Source organism: Saccoglossus kowalevskii, chromosome 21 (genome assembly GCF_978046115.1).
Source record: "Saccoglossus kowalevskii chromosome 21, keSacKowa6.1, whole genome shotgun sequence".
In the NCBI taxonomy this organism is placed as follows: Eukaryota; Metazoa; Hemichordata; class Enteropneusta; family Harrimaniidae; genus Saccoglossus; species Saccoglossus kowalevskii.
In genome coordinates this window covers 375562-388247 of record NC_140661.1, presented here as the reverse complement: position 1 = coordinate 388247, position 12686 = coordinate 375562, and the positions used below count along the sequence as shown (strand labels likewise).

At 35.2% G+C, this 12686-nt stretch overlaps 2 protein-coding genes across 2 annotated transcripts in view; both read left to right on the top strand.

The window, feature by feature from the left end:
- The first annotated feature begins 586 nt into the window (after positions 1-586).
- LOC146729503 (uncharacterized) lies at positions 587-2101 on the top strand. The gene has a single exon (XM_085495375.1). It carries the CDS (start codon positions 587-589, stop codon positions 2099-2101), a length of 1515 nt encoding a protein of 504 aa, XP_085351501.1.
- A 2750-nt stretch (positions 2102-4851) lies between these two features.
- The window catches only part of LOC100375007 (uncharacterized), a 39454-nt gene continuing 31619 nt past the window's right edge, over positions 4852-12686 (top strand). Inside the window, exon 1 of the mRNA XM_085495374.1 lies at positions 4852-4983. Coding sequence (XP_085351500.1) covers positions 4901-4983 — 83 coding nt within the window. The 5' untranslated portion in view covers positions 4852-4900. The remainder of the gene's footprint in view (positions 4984-12686) is intronic.

Genomic DNA, 12686 nt, shown 5'->3' with positions numbered 1-12686 from the left:
CAGATCCAATTTTGGTCTTTAATGAGAATAAGGCTTTTTTTCCTTTTCTTTTTAGGTTTTTCATTGCATCTTTAAATTTTAAATCTTTAAACTAAGATATTAACAGATAGTATTAAATCATAGGTGTTGATTAGTGCGGTACAGTCGTGGCGATTTCATGTAAATAATAAACGATTTGTTTTGCATGCTCAGTGGCTTTGGATCACTCATTTATTTTAACACTACAAAAATTAATTGATATCCAGACGATTACGATTTGTAGGCCCCCATAAATATTATGTAGCTATCCATGGTCGCACTATAAACACAGAACTAAAAAAACATGACAGCATAATTTGTTACCGTTTGATGACAGGGGTCACATTAACGACACACATATCATAAAGAATTCTTTGGTTTAGATAAAGATTTATATTTATGTAGTGTATATATCCCACCATTGGGATCATCATATTATCTCAACAGTAATATTTCTGGTGAAGATATATTCGATATCATCACGGATGAAACTCTGCAATTTTCAAATTATGGAAATGTGTGCATTCTGGGTGACTTGAATTCCAGAACAGCAGGACAAAAAGATACTATGCAAGAAGAAAAAGATGCAGCTATACCATACATAGAACTCAATAATGACATTAGACAAACTATGGACAAGGTGAATAATAAATATGGCCAGTATTTATGTAGTCACTGTATAACAACAGATATGATAATTGGCAATGGTAGAATAGTAGGAGATTTATCTGGTAAAGTTACATGTTACCAGTACAATGGTGTAAGCCAGGTAGACTATTTTATTGTTCAAAAGATCTTCTTATCACAGATTAGATATTTTAGAGTTAACCAGTTAAACCACCTATCAGATCATTGTTCAATAACAGTTTCAATTAATGCCAATTATGTTACTAACAAGGACATTGACATCTCATTGTTTCCTTACAAAAAATATATCTGGAACAATTCTTCAAAATCAAGCTTCATTTCGCAACTAAATTCTCAAGAAACTACTAGTAAAATTAAACATTTTCTGGGAACTAACTTTCAACACAAAGACAGTGATAGCTTGGTATTAGAGTTCAATGACATAATTCATTCTGCTGCAGACAAATCTATGAAATTTGTCAAAATTAAGAATTCTAATAAAAATACAAAAAGAAATACTAAGCATAAATGGTTTGACAGTGACTTGGAAACTATCCGAAAGAACCTGAAAAACATTTCAAAGAAAGTTGACAAATTTCCATTTGATGTAACACTGAGAATGGAAAGACAAAAACTGAACAAGCTTTATAGAAAGCAAATCAAATTCAAAAAATGTAAATTCAAACAGAAACTGTTGAACAATTTATTAAGTATGGAGAAATATAATCCGGCACATTTTTGGCAAACCTTTAAACAAATTAAAGAATTTAACAACTGTGATGGTAAACAAAGTTCACCTTCAGTTTCTGCAGCAGAATGGATTAATCATTTCTCTTCCCTCTATAACTTAAAGTCTGAAACTTCTGACAAAGCTACTGAGTTAGAAGTACAGACAGCACTAGAGGAGAGCATCACTAAACTAAGTGGTAACCCTGATCTTGATAAAAAGATTACCATTAAAGAAATTAATGGTGCTATTCACAAACTAAAAACTGGAAAATCATCTGGTCCTGATGCTATAACCAACGAGATGTTCAAATACTCCACGCCATCACTTATACTTTGTATTAACAAACTTTTCAATCAAATCTTATCAAGTGGAAGATTTCCAACTGAGTGGAACACTAGTTATCTAGTACCACTGCATAAAGCTGGGGATATTACAGATGTTAACAACTATAGAGGAATTGCCTTATCAAATTCCATTTCAAAACTTTTTAATATTATTCTTAACAATAGGCTACAATTATATTTGGACAACCAAAACTATATTCAAAATGAGCAATTCGGTTTTCGAAAGAACCACCGTACAACTGACAGTATTTTCATATTAAAATCACTCATTAATAAATATACCAATAAGAGGAATAAAGCATATCTATATGCTTGTTTTGTTGACCTGCGAAAAGCTTTTGACAGTGTTTGGCGGGAAGGCATGTTGTTGTTAAATTACTGAAAGCAGGAGTCGGGGGTAAATTTTTCCACTTGATAAGATCAATGTACTCTACCACAAAATATGCAATCAAAACAACACATGGTTGCACTGATAGATTTCTATCATCAACTGGTGTAAAACAGGGGTGCAATCTAAGCCCACTCCTGTTTAACATTTTTATTAATGATCTTTCTAAAAATATTTATTCAAATCCTGTGAATCTGGAAGGTGTATCAATCAATTCATTACTCTTTGCTGATGATGTTGTGATACTCTCAGATACAAGTGCAGGAATGCAAAATAGTCTTGATAAACTTGAACAGTACTGCAAAAAGTGGAAACTTCAAGTCAATATCAATAAAACAAAATTATTATATTTAATAAATTAGGTAGGCTAATTGAAATGGATTTCTACCTAAATGATAACAAAATCCAAGTTGTTACATCATATAACTATCTTGGTATCATTTTTCAAAGTAATGGTAATTTTAAACTTGCCATTGAAAATCTGGTGATGAAAGCACAACGTGCATTAGGTATTCTTAGGCAAACTATCACTTTACATAACCAAACTCTTTCTATTAGTAATGCTTTACAGCTTTTTAAAAGTACAGTCTTACCGATCTTAATGTATGGCTCAGAAATTTGGGGGGCTTTTACCTTCAAGATTTACAAATCTAAACAGGATGATCAAATTGATACAAAAAGATTTGTTAATAATCTCTTTAATGACGGATCACAATTTGAGCAACTTCACATTAAGTTCTGTAAGAGTGTATTAGGAGTGCACAGACGTTCAAGTAATATTGCTTCTAGAGCTGAACTTGGAAGTTATCCTGTTATTACTGAAATATGTGCACAATTATTTAAATACAAGAAAAGAATTGAAAACAACACCAGCAATTGCAGTCACTTAGTACATTGTGCTTACATCTCAGAAACCAAAATCAAAGGTAATACATAGGCAACATTTGTAAATAAATTACAGGAGATAACTAAAACTGGTGATGCTGATGACAATACTCTGCTTAAGTCAAAATTAAAAGAAATCTATGTTGAAAAAGTTTGGCTACCAACAGTCCAGACAACCCAAAACAATAAAGTACGTACATACACTCAGTTCAAACCTACATATAAATTTGAACCATATTTGAATCAAGTAAAAAATGCACAACATAGAACCAGCTTCACCAAATTTAGGATATCTGCACATACCCTACCAATTGAAAAACTTAGATATCAAGGGATACCTCCAGAGGAAAGAAAGTGCCAACTTTGTAACAATGGGGCTATTGGCAATGAAATCCATGCACTTTTAGACTGTAACCATACTGGAATAACAAATGCTCGTACTGAATTTCTGAATGTAGTTAGCATTTATAATGAAAGTATCCTTAAACTATCAAAACAACAAATGTTTACAAAAATTTTAAGTTCGAGAGATGGGTTCATTGCCAATAGTGCTAGCAAATTTATTGACCACATACTATTTTACTATAAGTAATTTTACTTAGACTTTAGTTATTTAATGTATTTTCTTTGTCTCGTGTGTGTACTTGTGTTTTATTATATTTAATGTCTTTTGACCACAGATAATGTAACAAAATATATTATTTAGTGTCAAATAAAATATACTATACTATACTATACTATCATACAGTACTACACTCTTTGGGACATAGAGAAATGTGCGATACAGAAAAAAACGTGCGATGCGTACAGTAGGAAAATACAGTTGATCTTTGCAAATTACAAAACTCTCGTTGACATCGACAAATACATAATTAACCGGACTGAAAATGACGATCTCGAAACGTCACTGAATCTGATGACTACCTCAACGCGGTCTACGGAGAAAACAGATCAGCGAGGCAAATAGTTACCTAGGACTTTGAAAACTAGAAAACAAAGGTACGACAACTTGTATATCAGCTGCTTCAGTTCAGCAACGATTTGTGTATCGAAACGCAGCTACATGAAGAATGAACGTGCATTCAACGCCACAAGTTTTTTGTTGTCCTATGACCTGACCAATCACATACATTCTTACTGGGTGCAAACGATTGTAACTGTAATGCGCCAATCAACACCGCTCTTATGGCAGTGTTACCCTGGAAAAAACGTTGATATTAAGTGATATATTGAAGATAATATTTGGTAATCGTAGTCCTAAATAACTATTAAAAATAGCTATTAATTGATATTAAGTGGGCGTGTAGTTTGTCAATCAATATTGCTTAGCCAATCAGAATTCATCTTCTGAGCCAGTGCAGATCCATTGACGTGCAGGTCGGCGTCTTCTACACCGTTTGTGCTGGGACAGCGCTTCCGGTGACAACACAACGAGTGCAGATCAACAGGGGCCCGGCATGGGACGAAAAGGTGACCACCGAACTCGGCCAGTGACCGTACTCGGCCAGTATATACGGACGAAAAGCGACGACGCCGACTAGACACAGTCCCTCGACGAAACAATACTGAGACGAAAAGCACTGGGGCGAAATAATACTGGGTAATAAACATGAAATATCACAGCCCCTTAATAATATTACGAAATATATAAAACCGAAAAAGATCTTTAAAATGAATGTGACGACTTTGATGTGACTAATCACAGTCCATTCATAGCCCTGAGTACAGTCCTGTAGGTTGGCCTTCTTCCGCTGATCATTCGGTCCCCTTGCCGTTTATTCGGTGTTATTTGCTTACAGTGTTAGCGGGGTCTATTTGAATTAAGTTAAAAGGTCCGTAACAATTTTTGGCTCATCTAGCTGGTACGGGAAATTACTTCCGGGTCTGGAGAACAATTGTTTGCCGAGTATGTCATTTTCATCGAACCCATCGTTTGTTAGAAAGTTCATTAAATTCACGAGTTACACAGATGGACGAGATAAGCTTTACAGGTAATGTAATATATGTATCACGTGTAGTTAGTGCGTATTATTATATGCACAGATAGTGGGTGACTTTATTTAGTGTGTGATGAGCGCCAAGGTCGGATCATGGAGCTACTGATTTACTATTGTTGGAGCATGGATGTACTAAGAAGTACATCCATGGTTGGAGCTACTGGGTACTGATTTGTCAACATGATATTTATTCTGTCAAATTATCGTTCAGTCCACAAACAAATTGAATAAGTACAATTAATTCACTCATTCATTCACAATTATTCATATTGTCATATTAGTTGTTTTTTACCAATGTCGTCGTCCACGATTCGTGCAGAGTTTGTTGACCCATGGTGGGCCATGGTGGACCCTGGACCTGTGTGATGGCAGAATTTTATTTGGACCGTACCAGAAGAACCACGAGTAATGTTCAATAATAACAACAACAAAACAAAATAACATTCGGGACAAAAAACTTACAGAACTAAAACATATCAAGAATACAGAAAATAAATTTGGCAAAAATGCTGAGAATGAAAAAAATCAATCATGCTAAAATCTTCCGACTTTGGGGCATATATGTACAAGGCTGGAAGGAAACTACATCTATGTTTTTTTTTATTATTATTGCAAATTTTTAACATCATCACATATTTACTACATTTTTTTGTACCTTATACTAAAATATGTTTGGATACTTAGATTACTAACAAAATCTCACGTCCAGTCCGGTTAGAGGTAAAATACACCACGAATATTCCCCTTTGAGATAATTTTTTTGTATGTGTTGGTTCTTGGATATCTAAGCTTCGTTGTCCTGTACTTCGTTTAGTAATTCGAACTTCCCAGTTTGCGTAAAAAGGACAAGTTTTGCGATTTAGACATCGAAAATTTCTTTGCTTCATTATTTGCTGAGGGACGGCCACTCTGGTATGTGCTCTGTAACTTGCAGCACATGAACTTAAAAACTTTAGGTAATCAAACAAAAATGACGTAGTACTAAAGTCCAAAAAGTAGGTTCAAGGTCCGCTTTGGTATGTGCTCTGTAACTTGCAGCAAATGAACCTAAAAACGTTAGGTAATCAAACAAAAATGACGTACTACTAAAGTCCAAAAAGTACGTTCAAGGTCTGCATTTTTTCGTAGCATAAAATTTTCATTCCCCTCAAGCATCAAAATGGTATGTCCCTTACCAAAATTCATTAAACAAAATGTATAATTTTTGTGTGCAAAAAGTATACAAATTCTGAATAAATTTGTATAATTTTTTTGTATACAAGAAGTACCCTATATTTGAAACAGATTTGTAAACAACAAGTATGCAAATACTATGCAAATAATGTACAAAAGATGTACTTTTGTATACAAGAAGTATCACATATTTGGAATGATTTTGTATACAAAAATTGTACAAAGCTCAATTCATAAAAAGGGCATTTATTTAACAAAATGAAATTCTACTTTATTGTGTGTTTCATTTGCCCAAGTGTATGGTCTTAATACACCACAGCATGTATTTGTATTTATCATTTAGAATTCAATTTATCAATTGTTTATGCTTACCTGACTGACTATGGAACATTCATTTACATCCAATGTTGTATCTGTTTGACATATATGTCAGCCAAGGATGTACAACAAACTGATTGTGGTGAGAGTAATACTAATTTATTTTATTGTGTTTTGCTCAACTGAAAATGCCAAAACTTCATATATAATGGGAAATTATATTTTAATTTAGTTAAATTGATTAAGAAAAAGTTCATAAAAATTGGCAATAAGTCATGTTAGGATCCAAAACAGGATAATTTTTAATATATGCAAATTAGGCAAACTATAAACAACTCTCTTGGGTAATGTGTTATACACACTTCTTATAATAACTATTTCAGTAAACTGTAGTAAAAATATAATTTTACTGGTATCCAAAAATATAGTTTAGTATTCCTGTAATTAATCTATTAAAAATGTTTTTATACTCTCTTATGAATTTAATTGAATATTAAATTTCATATTTTTGTACAGTTTATGTATACAGATATTGTATTATTGAGCATAGTTACGTTTATTCAGATTCTAAGTCCAATTTTTGTACATTCTATGTATACATAAATAGTACTAATATTTGTCAAGATCCAAGTCAATAATTTATTAATTTTTATGTTTCGCATGGTAGCTTGCATTGCCGATACGTGTAAATAAGGCAAATTTCTTCTGCAGTTTTCTAGTCTTTGACTAAATTTTCACTTATGTACTTGTTCGTTGAGGAGGAATGGACCATAATGCACACATAGTATCATTTTTTGTTGCATGGGGTTGAGTTAGATGCAAATATGTTCGCGTAGCTGGTCACCGTGATCGTCAGCGGCGCACGTTTGTTTGTACACAGTCGCTGGACAAAATAGAATTTAACGTCGGAATTATCTCGTTATTTATTCAGGGCAACAAACTACATGTAGTGCTTTGATTTGCCGCCACTCTTGTCTGACACCGCCACGGTGATTAGCAAGACCGCCACAGTGCTTTTTTCATTGGGTATCTCGTCACACTGGTTGGCGCGACCGGCACTCAAAATCAGCGACCACCACGGAAGCGCTTCCAGCCAGAACTATTGTCATATTGTTATTATACTTACGTACCGACAGACGCGCATCCTGCCAGTCGTGGATAATAATTTGTAAACAATAGACATAGTCGCACTATGTAAAATTAGAAACTCTTTTTTTGCGAGTAAATACTTTCAGACGATAGACACAGTCTTTAGATTGAAAGCTAAAATTCTTTCAAAATCAATTCAACCCTGATCAGTTTACGCTACTCATGAAAAAATGTGTTTATTGCATGATTGGGTAAAATACATTTGAACTGTTATCATCGTGAATCATGTAAAAACTCTTCGTTCAAGACTTCTTTTACCTTTTAAAAATTGCTAATCACCTCTTTCGAAAACCATCATGCAGTTTTCATCTGAAATTCATACCAACACATCGTGCTACAACATCGTTTGTAATTTTTTTGATCACTATCATTCGGAAAACTTTGGGTTCTACCGGCATTACCATGCTGCTTTCTGATTGGTTAATGGCATTTTTAACCCATCGGGACAAAGGATACATGCCGGTCAACTAATGTGTCATCATCAACTATCATGGCGGGTTTGTGTTTTCACCAAAGTGATCGAGTTATCAAAAATAATTGCTTCCAATAAACTAATTCAAAATTTGTTCTTTTTAGTCTGCAGTATTCGCATTCAAACTCTCCTAAATTATGAAACTTAATATTTTAACTCCAATAAAAAAAAATATTTGCACTGTGACCGAGCTCATTAATATTACTTTGTGAAACAAATACATATATGCCACTTTGTTTTTGAAAATATATTTATTTATTTATTTATTAACACTTACTCACTACCCGGATAGAGTGGCAATTGTTACAGATAATAGTAAAAGTAAAACAGTAATAATACACTAATAAGGAAGTAATAAAAAATAAACTAATCTACAAAAAACAGAATATTAATGGTAAAAAAATAATAATAATTTCAATAATATGTTGTTTATTATGTGGGTGTAAATGTGCTTTGGTCAGTGGTTTAAATTCCTGGGGAGAACACTGTACTTGTATGACAAACAGTATCATTGTCCTGTTACTGTCTAAAATATCAGAAGTTTTTCGCTGGAACAGCTCTGTGATTGACAGTGTCCTTGTATTAGGAATACAGTTGTACAAGGAAGTTTATCCAAACAGACACAACACAGACTCACTCTTCAACATATTTGCAGATCTGATTTCCATACTTACATGTCATTTTTTACCTGTTGTACTTGTTTGTTGCTCTCTGGTGTTCTTCCTGAGACCAGGATGGAGAGTGCTATAAACTTGAAAATGCAATAGAATTCATGATTGCCAATTTATGTCCATGCCAAAAACTGGACAAATTATATGTTGCAACTTTCAAATGACAACAAGTGAAGGCAGTGTCATTCATGACCTGTTTTTTACGGCTTGGAGGCCATTTTTTTCCTTAAAAATCTAAAAAAAAACAAGCTTTTTCTAGCTGTTACCAGCTTTTTCTCAGATATGTGTCATCCAGTTTTGTTGAAAGTTGGTACAGGGACAGGTTATAATTGTTTACAAGTGCACATCGCATTATATGTTTAATAAGTTATAAATTGTCTCAGAAAAGCCAAATGAATATTTTTTTACCCCCCCCCTAAAATTGTAACACATCAATTCTGAACAATTAATAACAGAATTTTAATACAGCTCACAATGAATTAATTCACTCTGACACAAACCCAGTTCAATATATGTTTTTGAATTTTTTCTGAGAGGGTGCTATGACACGACATGTCATGTCTTGTTTAGTGTTCATTTCCGTGTAATTGTGATTCTCAATTTCTATGTGTAAAAGAACACAGTATACAAGGACTGGAAACTGCCAAGTACACAGTGTAGTAAAATCAGTAAGCAAAAGATACTATGGACCCTATGGTATACATGAAAATATATCTACAAAATATTGTTTTTTACAAACCTGTAGCCCCCATGGCCAAATTGACAATCCCCAATATTGCTAAACCACCCGTTGTGAGTTTTAAATCTCATTTATTAAGATTTACACGTTATCATTATAATGAGAAAAAATAAAGATTTCTTTTGTCAAGGTTATATAAATAAATTCTTTAATTAATATTTTATGGGTATTTTTGTGAGTGTACTTGTATATATTAAAATATGCACACCATTAAAATGATAAAACCTCAAACACAACCATAGTACGCATGCAAAGTAAACAAAATTATAGTGATTTTGGATTTGTTGAAAACTTGCCAACATACTATGCCATTTTATCTAATTGGTGGTGCTATGTGTTGTGTCTGAGCATTAATAGTATAAACATATACCGTACTTTGCATGGCCATATTCCTGCCATCAGTTGGGTTACTTAGCAACAGATGGAATTCTGGGACAGGGCTGCCATCTTTGTGAGTTCTGTGAGTTATTACACACAAGTAAACCTTGCTTGTATACCGAACCTGTTGTCTGCGTGTTTATTGGGCCCGACACCACATTTTGGCAACGAGGATGGCTGAATTTTATCTCCCACCACCAACACCTTTCTTAGCTAGTCCAGGTGAGCCAGCGATTACATGGCTGAGGTGGTATTCCGGGTTTAAAACTTATATGACTGCCACCAATCTAGACAGTGATGACGTTGCTGACGGCAGAAAACGTGCAGTACTACTACATTGTTTAGGGATCAAGGGACAGCGAATCTTCCAGTCTCTTGGTGATTGCCCTACGTATAAGGATGTTGTGGATAAACTCAAGTCGCACTTTGGTCCTCGAAAATCCGTTATCCTGGAAAGGCATCGATTTCGTCAGCGCGGACAGCGTCCTGGTGAGTCAATATCGAGTTATGTTGCTACTTTGAACGAACATGCTGCCAAATGTAATTTTGGTACACTCACAGATGAAATGATCAGAGATCAGCTGATTGAGAAAACGCATACTCCACGTATTAGAGAAAGATTACTAATGGAGCCAGACACGTTAACTTTGCATAAAGCCACAACTTTAGCTGAACAAATTGAAAATGCTTTATTTGATTCACATGTGATTGCGTCTGACACGATGTCACTCGAACCAAACCCAGTAAAAGTAAAACTGGAAGAAAAACCCAAAATACAAGGTATCAACAAAAGACAGTACAACAGAAATCGTACTCAAAACTACCGTAATAGAAATCGGGCCACACAAAATAAACTTTCAGGTTGTCGCAACTGTGGTTCCAATAACCATGATACACGTCACTCAGACTGCCCAGCCAACAGACAAGAGTGCAGAAACTGTCATAAAATTGGTCACTTTGCACGAATGTGTAGAAGCTCTGCAACTACAAAGGTTAAACAAGTGGATACACCCAATAAGGACTCAGACATTGAACATGTGTTAATAAATATACTGTTTCCGAAGTTAACGCAATTGACAATAGGTTCAAAACTTGTGCTGTGACAATAAATGGGATTAGACTCAACCTAGTACTAGACCTTGGTGCTAAGGTTTCCATCTTGAATGAGGAATTATACAAACAACACTTCAAAGCTATACCACTGCTACCAACTAGACAAATGTTAACCAGCTACAATGGAGGTAACATTCCGGTTATTGGTGTAGTACGTCTTCCAGTGCAGTATGATGAACAGACTGTGCAGAACTTTAAGTTTTATGTCACAAAAAATGGTAGTAATCTCATGGGAATTGATTTATTCAACCAACTTGGATTTCAGATAAGTAGACATGGTACAATTGTCAACTCAGTGGATGCTGTTGACAACTTTCCTGAATTATTTTCTGGATTTGGGAAAATTACTACTTTTGCGCACCGACCACGGGTTGATCCAAGCATTTCCCCAGTGTCACAGAAACTTCGACGATTACCGCTAACAGTACGCGAGGAAGTTTCAAAGGAATTGAGTCGTCTTGAGAATTTGGACATTATTGAACGCATTGATAATTCTCCGTGGATTTCAAATTTAGTCGTTGCACGAAGAAAGACCGGCGATATTAGACTTTGTGTAGACTTGCGAGATGTAAACAAAGCCATTATACCTGATAAGTATCCCCTACCTGACCTTGGTGAACTCACCTCCGAATTTCATGGATCCAGAGTATTCACGAAATTGGATTTGCGTCGCAGCTACCTACAAGTACCACTTGCGGAAGACAGTCGGAACCTCACAGCATTCATAACACATGAGGGCGTCTTCCAGTATAAGCGCATGCCATATGGACTTTCATCAGCACCAAGCGCCTTCCAAAAGATACTTGCTTCTGTTCTTAGCGACTGTGAGGGAGCTGTACACCTGACGATGTTACAATTCACGGTGCAAACCAAGCAGAACATGACCAGCGTCTTAACACAGTGCTAAACAAACTGAGAAAGTACAATTTAACACTCAATAGAGATAAGTGTGAGTTTTCGAAAGATGAGATTGATTTTGTTGGCTACAGGGTATCCGCGTCTGGTGTGTTACCATTACAGTCCAATACGAAAGCAATTATGGATCTCCCCGAGCCTGCCAATGTCAAGGAATTGCAATCATTTCTTGGTACAACAAACTTCTATTTAAAGTTTGTACCATATTACGCAGACATAGCTGAACCCCTACGTAAACTGTTACGCAAAGATGAGCCATGGGAATGGACTAAGGATCAGCAGTGCGCATTCGACAAACTCAAGAACCAGATTTCGTCACCACCGGTTCTCGCACACTTCAACCCTGATGCTAAAACATATGTTACTACAGATGCTTCGGGATATGCAATCAGAGCAGTTTTGTCGCAAATAGTTAATGATGAAGAGAAGCCAGTTGCATTCACTTCTCGGACATTGTCTCCAACCGAGCGTAAATACTCAACAAGCGAACGTGAAGCTTTAGCGTGTGTGTATGCTTCAGAACATTGGCATATTGTACTCTACGGTAGGAAATACACACTACGCACTGACCATGAAGCGCTCAAATCAATTCTGTCAACAGTAGGCTTCGGTCATAAACCACTACGTATCTATAGATGGACTGATCGTCTTTTGCAGTACAACTTTGATGTCGAGCACATGTAAGGTAGTAAGAACTTTGTCGCAGATATGCTAAGTCGTCTTGTACGCACTACGCACTACGGACAACACAGAAACTGAAAACGACATT